Here is a 21,663-nt window from a genome sequence, read left to right as displayed (position 1 = left end):
TAGACATAAGTAATTATTTTAAAACAACGGCTGGGAGTGTGGTCGCTATATATGAGCATCACCATAAACAACAGCCGTATGCTACCCGAGTTTGAGCGAAACAAAACAACAACAACAATAATAATAAAAAAAACAGTCGTATTTGTAGATTGACATTGGTCAACCTTGTTTCTCTGCTTGGGAACAAGAAAATCGGTCAATTTGGAGACAGTCTCTAGCAGAATCTGTCGCACGAAAAGAGTTGTAATCATGAGAAGAACTTGCACCAAGTAAGCCTGTGTTGCTAGCAGCTAATGTTACCAAGTTGGGTGAAGAGGAAGCAAACAGTCAAGCCATAGCTGCACTGCATTTACCCTCACAGAAGCGATCTAGAGCCATCCAGGCGCTTAGTTTGTGTCTAATACAGCTCTGAGAGTTAGCAAAAGTCATTCTGCTTCTAAACAGGACAACACAACACGGCTAACTAACGGTAGCTGTGCTCTACAGCTTTGCTCCAATTTACTGACAAAACTAGCATGGACTGTCCTTCCCGCCGCGCCAGTACCTCGTAACATATGGGTATCCTGTTCAATTTAGACAAAGCACCGCCGTTCAAGCGATAACGCGATTAAACCACAGTTTATTACTGTGATTTCCTCCGGCTCTTGCTGCCAAAAAAAAAAAAAACATTTAGTCCCCGCCATTCCGAGCCTGTTTCCTTCCGTCTCTGGCTTGTCTTTAGTTTGACCTTTAGTTACCCGACACTAATATTGACGTAATTGTCATGGTAACAGGATCCCGCCTTCTGCGTGCGCGGCCGTGTGCGTCCACGAGAGTTGCTGATGATGGAGAGGGGGATCTCGTCATTTTGATTAAATAAATAAAATAAAATACATTTATGCATTTAGCAGACGCTTTTATCCAAAGCGACTTACAGTGCATTCAGGCTATCAATTTTTTACCTATTTTTGATTAAAGATAAAGGTTTAATTGCATGAAAACATCACGAGTAATATGACATTGATAATTTATTCAAACTTTTTATCACCCATAACCCCACAATTTGGACAAATAACTGCTTAAATGAAGATTAAAACACGATTTGAGACACAGTGACCTTTATTGTAAATTCACACTTTACAGATGTTTTATGCTGCAATTGGTATTACATTATTCACACATACAGCATAAAAGCTAAAAAAGGAAAAAAATAAAATAAAGTCATATTCATAAGTTTTGCTGTAATACATTTTTACACAATGGCCAATACATATTCTAAATTTATCTCAGTATGACCTTGTACTTGAACATACATAAAATAAGTTGACATTATAATTCCGGCACAGCTATTTTGATACAGTTTGATAACATTGGCTCACTTTTATGTAGTCACTGCAGACTGCAAGCCCTAGATATACGTTAGCTCAAACACATTCACCTGTGTGTGTTCTGGAATTAATTATTAGCGTTGGAAGGGGAGGTATTGCTAATTAACACCCATGCTATAAATAGACTTTAGTATGCAAAAGAAAAAAGACCTGTGATCACAGCAGAGTGTATTTTGTAGCATGTAAATGTGTCTGTGTGTGTGTGTGTGTCTCAGGCAGGCAGCTCCAAAGAACCTGCATCTTCCTCTCCATCCCCTCGGTTTGCACGAATGTCCATGAGTGTACGGGCAAATTTGCTCCAGTCGTCTGTATGTGGCATGGCTAACTGCTAATATAGAGATACAACCAATTTCTGCATCACATCTTAACAGAAGAACACAATTATTGACTAGAAATTTGCAGTGTTTCATCTGTCTATGATTGCAAATATTTAAAATTCATCCAAATATTAGAGTATTATACACATGTTCATGTACTAATAATGTAGGTGCAGTGTTGGGAAGGTTACTTTGGAAATGTAATAAGTTACAGATTACAAGTTACCCTATTTAAAATGTAATAGTAGTGTAACTTTTTTAATTACTTTAATAAAGTAATGTAACTAATTACTTTTGAGTACATTTTGATTACTTTTATAAATTTCTAATGAATGTTAATTTGCAACTGTTAATCATCTTGAACCATTTTACTCCATGCAGGTTTAACCTTACAGTAGTGCTCAATACTGTCAGACTTTCATCATTCTTCATTACCTGAATTGAGATGATCACATTTGAACACATCCACCACACAATCAGACTTTAGTACTGCTTTTTACTTAGAGATTGATCTGAAGTTCAAAGCAGATTTAAAATCAAAAGAAATAGTTTATAGATACTGTTTTTGAAACCAAATCTTTGCATAACTACAGGCATCTAACTGCATTTAACAATGGTTTGGGGAAAAATAGTTAATAAAAAAATAAAAGCATATACATCAACTCAAATACGGTTATCTAATAAGCATGTGTCCTATTTTGTGTACTACTCCTGAAACATTGGTGTCTTTTTGAAACACTGCTGTCTCTTTGTATATGATATGATGATAGTTTCTCAAAATAAGTAAAAAATGCTCATGAAGTGACTGTTCTAGAGATTAATTTCCATGAGGGGCGGACTGGGAAAAAAAATAGGCTGGGAAATCTCCCACTCATACACCCACAACCCATTCTGAAACATGGACAACCCTATTATTATTTTTTTGGACCTGACATGAAAAAGATTTGAATCCTTAGGTTGGGGGACTTGCAACGTAGTTAAGAGTTCTCTCCTGAACTGCACATTCACTTCCATGATCCATCCATCTCTCTCATGACTTTAATACTGAAGATTTTTATTTGACTTTTACCATGTTTTGTAAGTGCAATTTTGTTTTTTTGGCAAATGAATTACCACTTGTATTTATTTTTACTACAAATTCCATAGTTAAACCACGGTTAGTGCCATACCATAGGCTACATTAATTTTCCTAAGGGTTGTGTTTTTGTATCCACTAGCTCCCCCTAAACCTATGATAAAATATGATGATTTGTCTGCTAACTTACTACTGTAACATTACAAAAGATAATAATGACGTCGTTTATACAGTATTTTGAGTGATTGCGAGCAATGTGCTGCTGCTGCTTGACTAAGTAAACAAAGACAAAACTACATTAGCATATTTACAGATGAAACTGGCCTGCACCTAAAACCCTGAACAGAAGTGTCGCTTCTCTGCTCCAGCTGTGCGCTTACACAGTTCACTCCGGTCTCTCTCTCTCGCATTGATTACTCGGAGTCTGATCCAAACCGTTCGGCGGAGGCGCGGAGAGCGCGCGAGCCCAACCATTGCCAGTCACGACTAACCGATTCATGATTTATTAGAGATTTAATTATCGAATGGCGGATTCGGAAATAATCGCTTTAGTATATTCGGCCTGCAATTATACAATAACAATATTAAAGTAGAAGGCCAAATCGTCTGCCAGGCCACCGGGAATAGTCCCGGTTCTCACGATGTCCAGTCAGCGCCTGATTTCCACAGACACGCAGAATGTGCAGGATTCATATTCAGTCTTTTTGCGGCTTAATATTTACAGATATCAGTCCATATCGGGTTTTGATTCAAGTGTACTGACCTACTTTTGATTTATTCGTCCAAAATGTGGCATATTGCGTCCGCGTTATAGGCTGAATTACATTTTTATGACTGGATCCTACGAATGTGTTTTCCGCGTCTCGGAGATTATGGGCCATATGTCTTAGTATGTGGATGTGTGTAAATAAGTAAGCTGTATGTGGATGTGTGTAAATATTCAAATGTAATCCTCTTTGTAATCGTTACAATTTTCATAAGTAACTGTAATTTAATTACTCATTTTTTCTTAGTAACTGTAACTGATTACTGTTACATTTTTTTTGTAATTAAATTACGTAACGCCGTTACATGTAACTAGTTACTCCCCAACACTGTGTAGGTGTTATTACCTCTCCTACATCATAGATCCAAACACGGCCCTCTGAATCACCCACGGCCACCTCTCTGCCCCCTAGAGCCCATCTGACCCGATTCAGGGCACACCCTCCCTCCAGTGTCACACTTGCTGACGGCACCTGGTACACACAAGAAACTTGTCTTGGGAGCGAAAATATAAATGTAATAACATTGTGTGACAACACAATTTAGCTGCAATCTAATTTACATACATATTTTTTATAAGATTCATTCCAGCTGAACAGTTTTAAGTATTTTTTATGTTTTATTGGATAATAGTGATCTATGAATTAATTTCTTGTTGGATATTACATATTTTAGTGTAATTTTTGGAAATATTAATTAATTTACATTTGTAAGCTAACTTTTTTTTTTTTTTTTAAAGAATGGGTATGAATATATAACTTATGAATATGACTTTATTTTATTTTTTTCCTTTTTTAGCTTTTATGCTGTATGTGTGAATAATGTAATACCCAGTGACATGTTTTGTTGATGTTTTATTATTTAATTTAATCATTATCGTAATTCAATGAGTTAAATATTTAGTCATTCCATGAATTAGATGTACAAATCAAACATCTTTTGAGTGGATCATTTAATCTGAATTCTTAGCTTATTGCTATTATGACTTCCTTTTAATTACAAAATAGCCTGTGTATAATGCAAATAATTACATAGTATAATTCAAACAAGTTAATCTGACTGAAATGCCCTTATTTGATTTGTCATTTTTCAATTAGATTATCAATTATATTGAATCAAATTGTATTTACAATACTGTTCAAAAGTCTGGGATCAGAAAGATTTGTCTATTAAAGAAATTAATACTTTTATTCAGCAAGGATGCATTAAATTGATCAAAAGTGACAGTAAGACTTTTAACCTGCTAGAATTTTTTACTGCATTTTTGATTAATAAAATAGCCTTAAGTTGCAAGCATAAGACGCAATTAAAAAACATACTGACTTCAAACCTTAAAACATACATAGAGTGCATAGATTATTTAATTTAATATTTTACATTAATGATATCTTTACAAATAATATCAGATAACAAATTCTGCAAAAATCAGATGACATCTAAGCTTATTCCAGAGCTTTCTCTTAAAGTATGAAATGAATGTTCTTCTTTTATAATGCAGAAGACAGATGACCGAGTAAAGAATGTATTGAGCTGCGGTGCCTCTGACCTCTGTGTAGTTGTTGAGATTCCAGAGATCCAGTCGACCATTGCCATCCACTGTAGCAAAGAGCGCTGGATGCACTGGAGACCACATCACATCATAAACATAGTCTGCGTTGTCTTCAAAGGAGTACAGGGGCTTGTTATGCTGTCAGAGAGATGGAATAGTTATATTCATTTCATGCTAAATGATCAAAATACGTATCTAGCATCACACAAGTTCCAAAACAACTCATACTTTGGTTGACCACAGTTTGACTGTCCAGTCAAATGAGAAAGTGGTAAAGAGATGGGAGAAGTCAACTGGACCCACAGCGTTATGGCAGCTGATTCCAGTCACAGGCCCCTGATGCCCGTCGAACATTTCACCAATACCAGCCTTACTGCATGGGACAAGTTAAGCAAGTTTTCATAAAGTGTTTAATATTTGATATTCACGGATATTACTAAATGAATAGTTGACCCAAATATGAAAATTCTGTCATTAATATGTTCTGTTGCAGGAACCATGTCCTTCCATGGCGGGATGCTGTGTAAACGGTGCCCTCCTCACTTCCTACCACATAGTTATTCACATCACTTGCAGGGAAGGCCATACAAGTGACGGCCACTGGCTTTGACTTGTTGTAGATCAGCTCCATACTCTCCTGTGAGTAACAACAGACATAAAATGTATTGTTTGATATCAGTCAAATCTCAAATGACAATCATTGAATCTGTCTACATGTGTTATCTGGACACCTGAGGCTGTGAGAGCATGTCCAGACTCCAGGAGCACATCTTGCCATCTGTGGATACTGTGATCAAGTTGTTGGCATTTTGTGTTCCGACCACATTCACACAGTATACAGGATGCTACAAAAGATATGACAGTTTTGTCATCTATACTTTTTTAATGGTGACCATGATAAGGATATTTTTCCAAGACAAAAAGGGACTATAATAAAAAATTCATCAGATTTGTTTTGCAAAGTCTCTCAGGAACTGGATGTTGATTGGGACTCACCTCACTGACCTGTGTTTTCAGCTTAGATTTTTAACCATTAAACCACTAACACAATGCATTATATTTTAAAACCATTTATCTATAACTGACAGTCTTACAGTGTGTGCAGTTGCAGACAATGGCGTCCGTTGCACCGGGGTCCTCCTGTGACTTCGATTGTCCCACAGTGCTATCTGTCCTGAGTAAGTGCCTCCGATCACCAGGTTGGGATGAAACTGAGCAAAGCCAACTGACACCACTGAGGACTATTAGGGAAAACCATAAAATGCATTATTCTTAAAGGGATACTCCACCTTAAAATGAAAATTTTCTCATTATTAATCACTTACCTCCATGTTGTTGCAAACCTGTAAAAGCTCCATTCGTCTTCGGGACACATTTTAAGATATATTTAGGATGGAAACCTGGATGCTTGAGACTGTCCCATAGACTGCCAAGTAAATATCAGTGTCAAGGTCATCGTGAAAAGTCATCGTCAGAATACTCTATCTGCCATCCGATATGCAATCTAGGTTATATGAAGCAACAGGAACACTTTTTGTAAGAGCAGAAAACAAAAATAACTTTATTCTATAATTCCTTTGTCATCGTCTTCTCTGTGTCACTCCATATCACCGTATAGCGCATCATTGTGGCACGGAGGACACAGAAGAGCATACGCAGCACGGTGATATGGAGTAACACAGAGGAGACCGTTGACAAAGGAATTTCATATAACCCAGATTGCACGTCTGATGGCAGATGGAGTATTCTGAAGATGACTTTTCATACCTTTTATGGACCTTGACACTGATATTTACTTGGCAGTCTATGGGACAGTCTCAAGCCTCCAGGTTTTCAACCAAAATATCTTAAATTGTGTTCCGAAGACGAACTGAGCTTTTACAGGTTTGGAACAACATGGGGTAAGTGATTAATTTTCTTTTTGGGGTGGAGTAACCCTTTAATATTATTGGATCCAAAGTCATGTATAGTACAGTGTTACAGGTGAGGATGCTTAATGTCGTATTTTTCCTGCATAGTAGCTATTCTGTGACATAGTGTATGTTGTTTTAAGAAAATGTAAAAAAAGAATATAAAAAAATGCATTATTGATCAAATATACCAGTAATTACTTTTGCCAGTCTTAGACTTCCTCTGCTACATCAAGGTCGATTTGCACAAAGGGAGCATACAGACAATGAACTGAACAATGAGAGTTCATTTAGAAGTGATATCAGTGCAAACACAGAATGACATTGCTTGTGAATTTTAATAACAGAAATTCAATTTAGATTCAGGCTTTTTCAATAAAACACAGACATGCTCAATATATAAGGAAAAATATTATTACAGTATATTGAAGTGCTGCCAAAAGGAACAACATTCAGGAAGGCAGACTAGTTATTTAATTGTGAGCAATGGGAATTCATACCTGACAGTGGAATATGTACTCGGGGGTCATCTTCTTAAACTTCATATTCCAGACCATCACAACTCCATCTGGCTCATGAGGTGCATCCTCATTAGTGTTGTATGAGGCCACTAGTAATTCAGGATACTGCAAAAAGAACATGTCACTGATTACAATGTACAGTGTCACTCTGCTTCTGGGATTGTTTCATTTGATGATCGCATTTGCATTAAGCAAGCTTACATTCAGTGCTGGCTAGATTACTAACAAATTGTAGTCTGTTACTGATGACAAATTACTGTACATGGTGAAAATTAAGAAAAAGAATTAGGGTTAATCAATAAATTATAAATAATTACCTGCCATTGTGTGAATAATATGTAATCATATAATCCATAAAAACTAAGCACTTTAAAATGTAATAGAATTACAATGATTTATTTTTTGAGTCTGATTACATAATTCAGATTACATACATAACCAGCTCTTCTTATATCAATGCAACATACTAATAAAGTACCTGTGGTGACCAATCCAGGGAAGTGACGACTCGATGTTTGGACCAATGCTCATCGTAGAAATGATGATTAAAAGACAAGCTTGATCCGGCTTGCATGTCCCTGATAACAAAACAAACCTTTGCATTCTGGTACAGTCATTCAAAGCAATGTACAGTAAGTTTCCTAGGAGTTTCTGGGTCACCTCATTTCAAACCATTAAATCATCATCATCCTACATGAGGTGAAACAAACCTGTCTAGTACCATCTTAAGAATAACTTCTTTGTAATCATGTGGGATCTGTGTGTTTACTGTTACATTAGCCCCTGCTGACCCATCTTTGTCCTCCATATCTCGCCCACTGTAGTCAAAGAAAATGTCTGTATCCTCAGCCAGCACACGCTCCATCACACGGATGCTTCGGTCAAAGAAAAACAGAAAATCCTCTGAATGAATAATCTGCTCTTTCTCCTCATTGGTCAGTTCTCTAGGATGAACTATAGACACACATATTCACACAGCTCTTTTACACTTACAATTCAGATGTATAATTTTTTTTTTAATTTTTAATTCTTCTTGCCTTCTTCTGCCTCCTGAGAGTTCTCCTCCTCCAGCTGCTGTGGCATGGGCTCAGATTTGGTCACTGACAGCACCTCATCCTCCTCCTCTGTGGAAAATAGTCATTTTTGGAAAAGCATTAAGCACTGATGCATTTTTTTTGTGGCTAAAGCCACCATAGGCCTATTTAGTTTTATATGTATGGATATCTTAAACATTAAACAGAAATAAAAACAGCTCTTTACCTTCAGGCTGATGAGATGCCACAGGAGTCTGTGTTTTTTTAGAGTATGTCACCAGTTCTTTTGGCGTAAAATCAATCTGAACAATTTTTGATGCACCAAGCCTTTGCATCCTGCTCCTAAGAAACCAAGTTCAAACTATTTTAACGGGGTGTCATTTTTGTTTGCTTGTGTGTTTTGTGTGTACAGGTTTGGGACAAGTTGAGGGTGTGTAAAAGGCAGAATCTTTTGGTTTTATTCTACATTCCTCTCTGTTGAGAGTGAGACTCAATGTTTTCTGTATCATCATTAATAATGTGAATGAAATTTGAGGTTGCAGTCTCACCCATGAACAGAATCTGCAAGAAGCTGAAGAGCTGAGGGGTCGGTGTCCCACTGTAATGTCCTAGAGAGGTCAGAAGAATACATCATATGATGGTTAGGAGGGATAAGACTAAGAGAACGCACGATTAGGTCCTGCAGCTTTATCAACAGTGCATTACCCTATTTCATGCATGATTATATAAGATAATAACACACTGTCTGTTAGATGAAATCACATATGGACAGTGGAGACATACTCTAAACCAGCTACAACAGAACCACACCCACATAACAAATGCCAAGAGCTAACAATGATAACATTAACAGTTCTCCTTACCGATATCTGATGTACCCAACAAAAGACATAGGGAAAAGGAAAAACATTAGGCTTAGTCTTAAGAAAATCAATAAAATAAAATAGTTTTTGTTTTGACTTAAGAAATAATGCAAAACTTTTCTTAAAGAAATCATATTATCCTTCAAATAATTTTCTCTAAAAATATTTAATTCCCCTAAATAATGCATAATATAAAATAAACCGCTATCAGTCTAAAACAGGAGTTTTTAATGCCAAAGACCCCTAAATTTGATAATCATATTGTGAGGGAACCCCTTCTTAAAATATGAAAGCAGCTAAATATTCTATATAACGAGCCATTAATGTTGTGTGAAGAAAAATAAAATACAATACAAATAAAAAATAGTTTTATTTAAATAAATTAAAATATAACCTTAGAATTGGTGTATTTTTTTCTACTCATTATTAGAATATTGTTATATGTATAAATCTGAAGAGATGTAAACAAAATTAAATATATATTTTAATTTTCCTCAAATTTCCCACAGACCTCCTAGAATTCAGTTTGAAAACTCCTGCATTAAAACACTCCTCCCATATACATTAATTTATCACGGAATCTAGAAATATTTCAAAATAGATTAAGGATTATGCATGCAGTGTTCAAACAACAATCACACAGGCAGATTTCATACCTTCCCACTGTCCCTCCATCTATGGACTCCTGACTTCCAGTTTCACTGGGTGGGCTCACTGATTGCGAAGAGGGAGACATAGGGGTTGGGACTAAATAACGAAAATAACAGGTATCCCATGTTAAAAGCTGCAGTGGCTGCACTGATGGCCAGCAGTGACAGTCACAGGCAAATAAAAATAAACAGGATGGATTGAAATGGTCAAATCAAAGAGAATAAAAATCCAAAAGGAAAAACAACAGGAGAGATTGTCAAGCGAATTACATTTCTCTATATAATGTTAGAATTTTGATATGGTCATTTAATAATTTCACCTTATCTAATAATGATATGATATACCACTTTATGAATCTGAGTTTGAGTCAAGTCTGCTTCAAGTACAGCCCCAGTGTAAATGACAGGAGCTCAATAAACTGTATATTAAACACTGTAATTCTTATAGACGAGATATTAAGAGATAGTAAAAAGTGTAGTTATTGCCTTGGGGATGAATCCATGACCTAAAAAATTAATCTCACATAACCTAAAATCTGATCGGATTTACATCTTGCAAAAGTTTGAAAGGGGTCAAGAGACATTCCCGCAAACAAGATGTAGGACTTAAATATACTGTGAAGCGACAATATATAAATATATATTATATATATAAAACAGCAAAAATCAGTTTAACATGAACCATATTCTTGTGAACAAAAGGAGTGCTTACTTGTATCAAATCTCTACTTCAAATATGTTTCAAAAGAAATGATTGCATGAAGTAGATTTTAGATTACTATAAAAGCGTTTCAGTGCATTCAGCAGTAAACATTAAACATATTTTAAAGACACTTGAATAATGAAATTACAAAAAGTACTAAAGTCCTACTTAAGTAGTTCAAGCACTCCACTCAGCTAAAGTTCAGTTAATTAGATTCATTTTTATCTACATCATGTTTAAATACAATTAACATGCAATTTAGTTTCCAAAACATTACATTGTTTGCAATACTCAAATATATTCCATAAGTATATTATTTCTATATGGACTCTTTTTAAAACTATACTTCTTTTACACAAGGTTAAGGGGTAACCCTGTTATAGCACTAAAGACTGCTGAGACTGCATTATAAAAACTTTTGATGATTCCTTTTATCTTTTCATTCGAGCAGGTGGCATGCACATTCATAAAGATGTATCTCACACATTATGTACTTGCACAGACAGTTGTATGTTCTGTATCGCATACCTAAAGGTGGTTCTGGTGAAATTCCAATGCTCTGCAGGAGAGCCTCTGTCTCTCTTCTCTTTCTGTCCAGGTCTGAGTCTTCTGACACATTCTCGGCCCTCTGAAGCATCTCAGACTGCATCACAGGTCAGTAATTAAGTGTTGCAAAACAAATATTTGCAGGTGATAAAATGATAAATGTCTATTATATCTAACAAAAACAGCACCAACCTCTTTTTTCTTTCTCTCTTCCTCCTTTCTTTTCTTCTCCTCTCGAATCTGGGCTAAGCGCTGCTTTTTGCGCTCAAGCTCAGCTTTCAGGTCACTTCTATCAGCCATCTTCTGTGTCGCTCAATCTATGCATAGTACAAACAGTTTAGTTTCAATTTCAGTACTCATACATGAATTTCGTCATGCTTTAACATTCGTTAACTGTGCTATACAAACATTAGAGGCCATCCAGAGAAAGGTCTGTTATGTGTCTAAATTATGAATTTGGCTGAAGTTATACATTCAGTTTTATTTTGACGTTTACTGAAAAGATCAGATTGTGTGGAGGCCCATTAAACTAATAGACACAGAAACAGTGCAAGACGAAATACTGTCTGAATGAACTATGAATAACATATACACTGAAAAATGTAAGATTTATTACAAAGCACACTATATGCAACAATACATTTGCAATATATTAAATAAGCAAAAGAATACAAAGTAAAATACATAATGTAGTTTAAACCAGTTTTCAAATCTGTGTGGCGAACCTCCTGCACGTAGAAAAAAAAAAGAATGAGGAAAATTTCATTAAAATACATTGCGCACTATCCTTATATTCTGCAATGAGAAATTAAGTGATTGTGGTCTGATACATGCACTACCGACAAGATAGAAAAACAGAAAACACATAGGCAGGTAAATTAAAAACACAATCCTGTTCATTCACAAAAGGCAGTCGTTGCATTTCAATGAATGAAAGCATCAATGCAGTCCGCAACAAAGCCTGTTGTGAGATATACTATAACATTGAACTATACCGTCTTCTTTATTTCGACCCAACCAGGACAAAGTCTGCGGCGCTCTTTCACGTAAATGCTGAAATAAGAGGCTATAAATCTACACATGAACATCAACAGCTAAATAAAAACACAAAGCATCACCAGTTCACTTCAGTCTCATCAGCACCCAAAGCCGGAAGTCCTCAATACCGATACGTCATCAACACCACCCAACAACCGGCAAGTGCTCGTCGTCAGAAAGATGATGAATGTTTTAAACCTTAGTGAGATGGCTAAATAGAGAACATTTGAATGTGTTTATGGTCATAAAAATATGAAATACGTTTATGACGCCCAAAAATGCAATCTAGTTGGGCGGCACGTTAGTTTTTGAAACACAACCGAGGATGATTTTCAGTAAAATAACCTGTATATATCATAGACTCTATATTTATTTATTTTTTTCTTTTAAGAAAATAATACTTTAATTTAACAAGGGTATTTACCAACAGTAAATACGACTATGATGTTTCAAAAGTTTAAATAAATTCTGTTCTTTAAACGTTCTATTCATCAAGAATCCAGAACCAAATGAGCATATAAAAATTATTTTGGAAGGATCATGTGACACTGAAGACTAGAGAAATGGTTGCTGAAAATTCAATGTTTCCGCCACAGGAGTAGACTACACTTTAAAAACATATAATTATATTAAATATAATAAAATACATATAAACGGTTATTTGAAATTGTATTAATCTTTCACAATATATGTTACTGTATTTTTAACCAAATGCAAACGTGATAGGTATGAGATAATTATTTTTAGAAACATTTAAAAAGGCATTTATTTTAATATATTTTGTAATAACTAATATTTAAATGCAATGAAAAGTAAATAAACTGTTAAGTTATATTTAAGTTCAAACTAATTGACACCTTTTTAATTTATTAATACAAAAACATGAAATCGGTAATACAAAAGACATTTACTTCAAGAACAATTCTGAAAAGAAGAAGAAAAAACGACATTTACAAAATATTAAAACCATCATCAGAATGAATCTGAAATCAATGAATAAATCTATGTCCAATTGGGATTGGCGTCATTGTGAGGCAAATATAAACTGAGCAGACAGCTTATATGATCTAAAAAAAAAATGTCACGTTCCTCTTGAACGTGTGTCTGGTTCCACACACACTGGTGGAGTACTGGTGGTGTCTGTGTGGTCAGTGAGAGTGTACAGAGCTGGTTGAGGGTCAGATGAAGTCAGTGGCTCTGGCTCTGGCAGCTAATTTCATCCTCAGTTCTCTAATTTCCTGCATCAACTCCCTTTCCTTAGAGTCAAGCTCCCCTCGGCCACGACCTGAAGAACCTAAAAATTAGGATTAAACATGTAAGAGAGGTTATTGCTTGTTGCTTTATTGAATATTGTTTGATTATGACAGTAAAACTCATTGTTTATACTAATAATATTCACAGCCAATAGAATCATCTGAATGACTGATCAAGGAAATGTTGGTGGTCTCACTCTGGGTCTTGTGCAGCAGGCCTCTAGACGAGCGGGGATATCCGAGTCTCTTTTCCTTCTGAGGATCTACAAACAAACAAATACAGGTGTTTCTTAATGAATTTGAATGTTGTAAAAAGGTCATTTATTTAAGTAATTCAACTCAAATTGTGAAACTCGTGTATTAAATAAATTCAATGCACACAGACTGAAGTAGTTTAAGTCTTTGGTTCTTTTCATTGTGATGATTTAGGCTCACATTTAACCAAAACCAACCAATTCATTTTCTCAACAAATTAGAATATGGTGACATGCCAATCAGCTAATCAACACAAAACACCTGCAGAGGTTTCCTGAGCTTTCAAAATGGTCTTTCAGTTTGGTTCACTAGGCTACACAATCACGGGGAAGACTGCTGATCTGACAGTTGTCCAGAAGACAATCATTGACACCCTCCACAAGGAGGGTAAGCCACAAACTTTCATTGCCAAAGAAGATGGCTGTTCACAGAGTGCTGTATCCAAGTATGTTAACAGAAGGTTGAGTGGAAGGAAAAAGTGTGGAAGAAAAAGATGCACAACCGACCGAGAGAACCGCTGCCTTATGAGAATTTTCAAGCAAAATAGATTCAAGAATTTGAGTGAACTTCACAAAGAATGGACTGAGGCTGGGGTCAAGGCATCAAGAGCCACCACACACCGACGTGTGAAGGAATTTGCTGAACCAGAGACAATATCAAAGGCATCTTACCTGGGCTAAGGAGAAGAAGAACTGGACTGTTGCCCAGTGGTCCAAAGTCCTCTTTTTAGACGAGAGCAAGTTTTGTATTTCATTTATAAACCAAGGTCCTAGAGTCTGGAGGAAGGATGGAGAAGCTCATAGCCGAGTTGTTTGAAGTCCAGTGATGAAGATGATTTGGTGTGCAATGTCATCTGCTGGTGTTGGTCCATTGTGTTTTTTGAAAACCAAAGTCACTGCACCTGTTTACAAAGAAATTTTGGAGCACTTCATGCTTCCTTCTGCTGACCAGCTTTTTAAAGATGTGATTTCATTTTCCAGCAGGATTTGGCACCTGCCAACACTGTCAAAAGCACAAAAAGTTGGTTAAATGACCATGGTGTTAGTGTACTTGACTGGCCAGCAAACTCACCAGACCGGAACCCCACAGAGAATCAATGGGGTAATGTCAAGAGGAAAATGAGAAACAAGAGACCAAAAAATGCAGATGAGCTGAAGGCCAGTGTCAAAAAAACCTGGGCTTCCATACCACCTCATCAGTGCCACAAACTGATCACATCCATGCCACGCCGAATTGAGGCAGTAATTAAAGCAAAAGGAGCCCCTACCAAATATTGAGTGCATGTACAGTAAATGAACATACTTTCCAGAAGGCCAACAATTCACTGAAAATGTTTTTTATTGGTCTTATGAAGTATTCTAATTTGGTGAGATAGGTGGGTTTTTGTTAAAAGTGAGCCAAAATCATCACAATTAAAAGAACCAAAGACTTAAACTACTTCAGTCTGTGTGCACTGAATTTATTTAATACACAAGTTTCACAATTTGAGTTGAATTATTGAAATAAATTAACTTTTTTTCACGACATTCTAATTTATTAAGATGCACCTGTATAATCAATTAAATCATTTATTACATTTTGTGAAAGTGTTTATCTCAACTAACTTAATCCTCTAGACTCTTTCACATCTTGCTATGATGTTTCTCAGTCTCTTCTGTTTCCTGAGAGATAAGTGACCTCCACTGGGTGTTAACAGTGGTGGCCACCCGTCTTTCCTCCTCCAGTTTAACTTGTTTAGCTACTACATCATCCCACTGAGACGGAAACAATGTCATTCTTTTGCATGTTGTATTGAAAGGAAGTTAAATTTTTTGTAAATTATAAATTAAATAAATTTATGCATTTAGCAGACGCTTTTACCCAAAGCGACTTACAGTCCATTCAGACTATCAATTTTTACCTATCATGCGTTCCCAGGGAATCGAACCCCCAACCTTGCACTTGATAAAGCAATGCTCTACCAATTGAGCTACAGGAACACTAACACATTTTTAATAAATTTTGTCCACTTGATACAGCAAACAAAACACTAAAGGTGCAGTCATTGTCATCTGGAATTCATGTGAGGGTGAAAGTTTTTCCCACACAGTTTTTCACAACAGGTTTCAGTTGGTCTTTAAGTTGGTCACGTGGATTCACCATGTTGACCACCAGAAAGCTGCATGGTTTGAAAGTGACTTCCCTTCCTGATATACTGTAATGACAATATACAATGAACCGTTTTTGCAAGCAAAATTTCACTGAAATTTCGTTAATGTGTCACATGCTTTTACCATGTGAATTCTCACCTACTTTCCCTCTACTTCCAGCATTCGCTGGACGACTACTTTGGCACGTGTCTGTTTGCTGAGGTTCACAAGTCACTCTCTTTGCTTCTCCTGCCTCTCCTCTCTATTTTTTCCAGTCGAAGGTTCACCTCGGCTTGCCAATTAGCATCCACTTCCATCTGTCCCACCTCTGCCAGAGACTCTTCCAGCATCTGAAAGAATTTTAATTAGTCTCATTCAAACTTTATTCAACTATCAACTCCAACACAAAAGTCTGTTAGACAGAAAGGAAACCGAAGCAGGGTGGATAATCAAATGCACTTCATGGAAATAGTAGCGAGACATACCTTTTTGTTTTTCTGGCTGATATCTGCATCTGTCTGAATGAAGTTTTGAAATATAGAATCTTCCATCTCAGCCCTGCATCTCCTCGTATCCACTTCTGCTCTCAATGTTTGGCTTACTCTCTCTTGCTCTTTGGCTAGTTGCTAGCAGTCAAAACACAATGATGAGATATCTCAGTGTCTGATCCTGCTCCTGGTGGCCCACCTTCCAGCAGAATTTAACTCTAACCCTAATTAAACACACCTAAACCAGCTGATCAAGGTCTTCAGGATTACATGACACTTCCAGGTAGGTGTGTTATGGCAGGTTGGAGCTAAATTCTGAATGAAGACAACCATTCAGGAGAAGGATACTCCTAGTACATTAACGTTGCAGACATTTGCAAAGAAATAAAGTTTTTATAGGGGCCAACCTTTTCAAACAGTTGTCTCTGGGCATCAAGTTCCATCTGTCTTACTTCTATGTCTTGAACAGTAGCCACCTTTTCCTGATCTCGCAGCGCCATCTGAGTACAACAAAAATTTAAAGAACCAGCTAAATTTACTTTACACAACTCCTACCTACTTTCTAAATGAAACTTTTTTAAATACATGTACTATTTGTGAAATATACACTACCACTGAAAAAGTCTGGAGCCAGTTTGAAGTAGAAGTCTTGTCGGGTCCTATAATCTGTCTTGACCCGAATCACTTCTTACTTGAACCCGACATGCATAAATACTTTTTTAAAAAGAAAAACCCGAACCGAGACAGACCCGATGAAAGTAGACCCAAGTCATACCCTACGGCATTTATTTTCGAACCCGACTGTACCTGAACATAAACGGCATTGTCATGTGCACAGACTGCAGCCTCACAATCAGTAAAGTATTGCCCACTTAGGTCTTGGGTTGGACCTCAGGTTTTCAGGTCCAAGTGGACCAGTGAAGACCTCTAGTTTTTATAAAAAGTCAATTTCAGCAAGGATGGATTAAATTGATTTTATAATGTTACAAACCTTTTTAACTTTGATTGAATCCTGCAGTACAGTACAGGTCTCGAGTCCCACGGAGGAGATGGAGGGATATAAAATCAGAGCGAAGACAGTGACAGACGAGAGAGGACCAGGCCTGGATTTTAGTTTGTGTTTTGCTTTTTATTTGTGCGCGTCAGTCGTCCGTGAGGGGCTGACGCGCTGTTTTGTATTTATTTTGTCATTATTAAATCTTATTTGATTGTCCGCCGGTTCCCGCCTCCTTCTTCCCGTGATCATGAAGTTTTTATCGTTACAAAGTATATTTTCAAATTTTAGAGAACTGGGTCTCAAGAAGAGGCCATACATACAGCTGGAGAGGAAAAGCACAAGTGTGTAGGGCATTAGCTTTATCTTTGGCTTCAAGATTAAATTCTTTGAAAGTCAAAGTCTATACCATATAAACACTTATGTTCAAGTCTTTTACCTGTTAGGTAATGCCACAGGCAACAAAATGCTGAAGAAGCTCTTTATCATGATGGCCAGCACATTCTCAGCCAGATTCAGCACATTAAGCGGAGGGTTGGGAAAGTACTCAAACCAGTGCTGGCACCAGTTCTCTGTAAAAGAGCAATTCAAGACACTTAATGTCTCTCAGCTACGGACCGAATCGTTGAATCACTGCCGAAGAGACCTGAGGTATGTCACCCGATACACTACTGTCTTGCAGATTAGTGGATTGTTCTGGATCAGCTTGATAAATGGGAAAGCCAGCAGTGGGAGATAATTAATCTCACTAAACACAGCAGCCCAATGAGCAAGAGCAGACGGCAGTCTGCCAGGTCAGAAATGAAAAGATGAGTTCAGGCCAGACTGCTGAAAGCTGCATGGTTCTCAGGGAGATGCAATAGAGAACGCCAAATAAACATCCTGCCGGGAAAACAAAAACACACGCACAAATAAAGTGGAGACACAGACTACAGCTTCACATTAAATCAACAAAATATCATTGCATCTGCATGACACATTTATTACATTACATGTATTTGGCTGGGTATTCTCCAAATGCTCTTAGTAATGCTTGTAGTGTTTTCTTGTTAAGGCCATTAGGCAAATCATTCTACTCAAAACAGATTAATTAGATATCATAACAACTGGGTCATAAGTTAAATAAGGGGGTGTTAAATAAAAAAGAACGTCTTGAAAAAGCAATACAGAAGGTGTCATAGGCACCAAACCCACAAATAAATAAAAAAACGGAACAAAATTGAAGATAAACAGAACCTCTTTGCCATCCAGTGTGGAAACAGCACATGGTAAAACTTTGGATTGGATTCTGCGTCCTGATGTTTTCACATGTTGTTCTGCCCCAGCATAAACTTCATTTTCAAACACGATCTCTCACTGCTTTTGCCTTTAGTGACCTGTTTTAACAAAGGCTGGGGAGGCTACACAAACAAAAGTATAACACACATACATTATACCAACATATATTCGAAAGTTTGGGGTTGGTATGTTAATGTTTTTGAAATAAGTCTCTAATGCTCATCAAGGCTGCATTTATATGATCACAATATTACTGTTTTTACTGTATTTATTAAAATGTCAAATAGTATTACAATTTAAAACAACAGTTTTCTGTTTTAATGTATTATTAAAATGTACTTCATTCCTGTGATAGCAAACCAGTCACCATTACTCTAGTCTTCAGTGTCACATGATTGTTCACAAATCATTTTAATAGGCTGATTTTGTGCTAAACAAAATTCAGGATTCTTTTATTAATACTAGAAAGTTTAAAAGAACAGCATTTATTTGAAATAGAACAATGAATAAGAATTTACCTTACTGATTTCTGGGGTAAGGCTTCGTACATCATATATTCACAGAGCACCACTGTTCATCACAGCAACTATATGGTGGCCTTTAGGACAAATGGCTGCCAATGTGATGGCATCCTCATGGGACCCTATTTCATAGGAGAGCTGTTTGAATGACTGAATTTTGATAATGGCTTAAAACACCCAGAATCTGAGGAAAGAATATTACAGTGCAAGTTATTTCCACAATAAACATATAAACTGGACAATAGGGGCAAACTTTTTATGAACTTTTCAGAAAGAACACCTACAACAACAACAACAACAAAACACACAGGAATGAGAGAATGACGCAGAGCTGTTACCATAATATAATGTTTAAGCACAGATAAGTGACGTCAAACCTTTTGTACGCCAACTGATTGACGAACATTAAGCTTCCTCTTTCTCTGAAAGGTTTCAAGGTTCCAGAGCTGAGCCGTGTCTGAGGAAGTGCTGATGGCGTAGCTACCTGAACTGTGGATGGAGAGGGAAGAAATGGCACCTTCATGACCCGCATCCAGCTCACTAGCTGGAAACAGTAGTATAACCATTTGCAGGCCTTTATGAGAAATAATATAATAATGTGTCTCACCCTTGTCAAAGCACTTAATGGAATAACCAGCCAGAGCAACCAGGAAATCTGTGGTTCTTCTCAAGTTAAATGCTAAAGCTGTAACTTTACATGCTTGGCCTGTTTTCTGGACCAGCTTGAATCTGTCCAACGATGAACGTTAAGAAAAATACTAGAATTATGATAAAGCAACAGAACTCAACGTGTATTAAAAGATAAAAGGGAAAAAAATGTCTGAAATACATAAATGCATCTCTTCTCATTGCATGAAACAGTTTGCTCCGAGCTGGTTATATCAACACCCATATTTTGATGATACTGATTTTTTTTCGTATCTTCTCTCGACCCAAAATCTGTAACTTGCATGATCAGCATTGACTGAGACTCTGCTGTTACTCCAGCAAACAGCCTCACCTGCTCACGCCTCACGCGCATCACAGCGGGAAATTTAATAACTCATTTATGAGTGTCTGTCACGCTCGTTTTTGAACCTTAATGTCACGTCGAGATTCACTGTATTAGTGACAAAGAAACATTTATGCTAGTTTTGTTAGATAAAGAACCAGGCAACAAGCACAACTTTTAGTGGGAGGAAGTAACGCAGGTAAATAACTTGTTGACGGTGGTAAACTTAGTTTGACAATCATTGGACATTCGTTTTTTTTTTTTTTTTTGCTGCTCTTATGTTTTGATTTCTTTATCTCAAATAGTGTCAGAGTTTAATTCAAGTGGATACAGTATGTAAAACATATGGAAAACATGGTTTCATTATTGTTTTTTAAAAACAATAAAGGCATAATTTGAAAAACCAAGACTTGTTCATCATAGGGAGTAATATTCTGAATATTTTACAGTTGGTTTGATACCTTTATCTCAAATAGTGTCAAAGTTTAATTAATTTAAGAGGGTACGGTATATAAAACATGAAAAATATGGATTCAGTACTGTATAAAAACAATAAAGGCATAATTTGAAAAACCAAGACTTGTTCATCATAGGGAGTAATATTCTGAATATTTTACAGTTGGTTTGATACCTTTATCTCAAATAGTGTCAAAGTTTAATTAATTTAAGAGGGTACGGTATATAAAACATGAAAAATATGGATTCAGTACTGTATAAAAACAATAAAGGCTTAATTTGATTTGAAAAACCAAGACTTGTGGATTATAGGGAATAACATTCTGAATATTTTACAGTTGGTTTAATTCCTTTATCTCAAATAGTGTCAGAGTTTAATGCATTTTATATCATTGCATACATTAAAAGTTGTAAAATTATTATAAAACATATATACTGTAATGGTAATTCCAAAAATGGAGCTTTGTGCAATAACAGGAATGTTTTTTTCTGAACATTTTATTATTGGTTTTATATTATAATAACAACACATAGTTAAATTGTTTTATTAATTTAAATGGTAAATTTTATTTACCCCCCCCCCTAGAAATTAAGCCTTGGCAACGTAAAGGGCATATATTTATGACTATCTGAGTTAAGTTTGGCCTCAAAACAAAAGAGTTTAATTGGCCAAAAAAAAAACGAATGTCCAATGAATGTCAAACGTCAAACTAACTTTACCGCCGTCACTTGACGTAATGGTTAGGAAATGTCACGTGACCTTATGTGATATAATAAAAGTAGGTACATAAACAATACAAATAAATTAATCAAATATAAAAAGTGAATTCATTTAATCACTTGTTTAAATTAATCAAAACAGTATTTGGGTGGATGTGTGAATTATGGAAAATCATCTTGTTTTTTTGATTTTGTAATTCACAAAGGTCGTTTAAAATACAGACAATGTATAAAAATACA

At 36.2% G+C, this 21,663-nt stretch overlaps 1 protein-coding gene and 1 pseudogene across 1 annotated transcript; both read right to left on the bottom strand.

Annotated features, from left to right (window-relative positions):
- Positions 1–1,080: 1,080 nt before the first annotated feature.
- Positions 1,081–12,455, bottom strand: LOC132103065 (cytoplasmic dynein 1 intermediate chain 1-like). The gene is made up of 17 exons (XM_059507874.1): positions 12,296–12,455; positions 11,493–11,617; positions 11,283–11,397; positions 10,058–10,148; positions 9,087–9,146; positions 8,765–8,880; positions 8,542–8,628; positions 8,296–8,458; positions 7,983–8,082; positions 7,484–7,609; positions 6,168–6,314; positions 5,805–5,918; positions 5,579–5,710; positions 5,302–5,448; positions 5,071–5,211; positions 3,872–3,997; positions 1,081–1,695 (listed from the first exon to the last, which is right to left on the bottom strand). Exons 2-17 carry the CDS (start codon positions 11,598–11,600, stop codon positions 1,579–1,581), a joined length of 1,890 nt encoding a protein of 629 aa, XP_059363857.1. The 5' UTR covers positions 11,601–11,617; positions 12,296–12,455; the 3' UTR covers positions 1,081–1,578.
- Positions 12,456–13,240: 785 nt separating this feature from the next.
- LOC132103498 (TBC1 domain family member 31-like) lies at positions 13,241–19,822 on the bottom strand (annotated as a pseudogene).
- Between the last annotated feature and the right edge of the window lie 1,841 nt (positions 19,823–21,663).

The sequence above is a fragment of the Carassius carassius genome, chromosome 24 (genome assembly GCF_963082965.1).
Source record: "Carassius carassius chromosome 24, fCarCar2.1, whole genome shotgun sequence".
NCBI lineage: Eukaryota > Metazoa > Chordata > Actinopteri > Cypriniformes > Cyprinidae > Carassius > Carassius carassius.
This window is presented reverse-complemented; position numbering and strand designations above follow the sequence as displayed.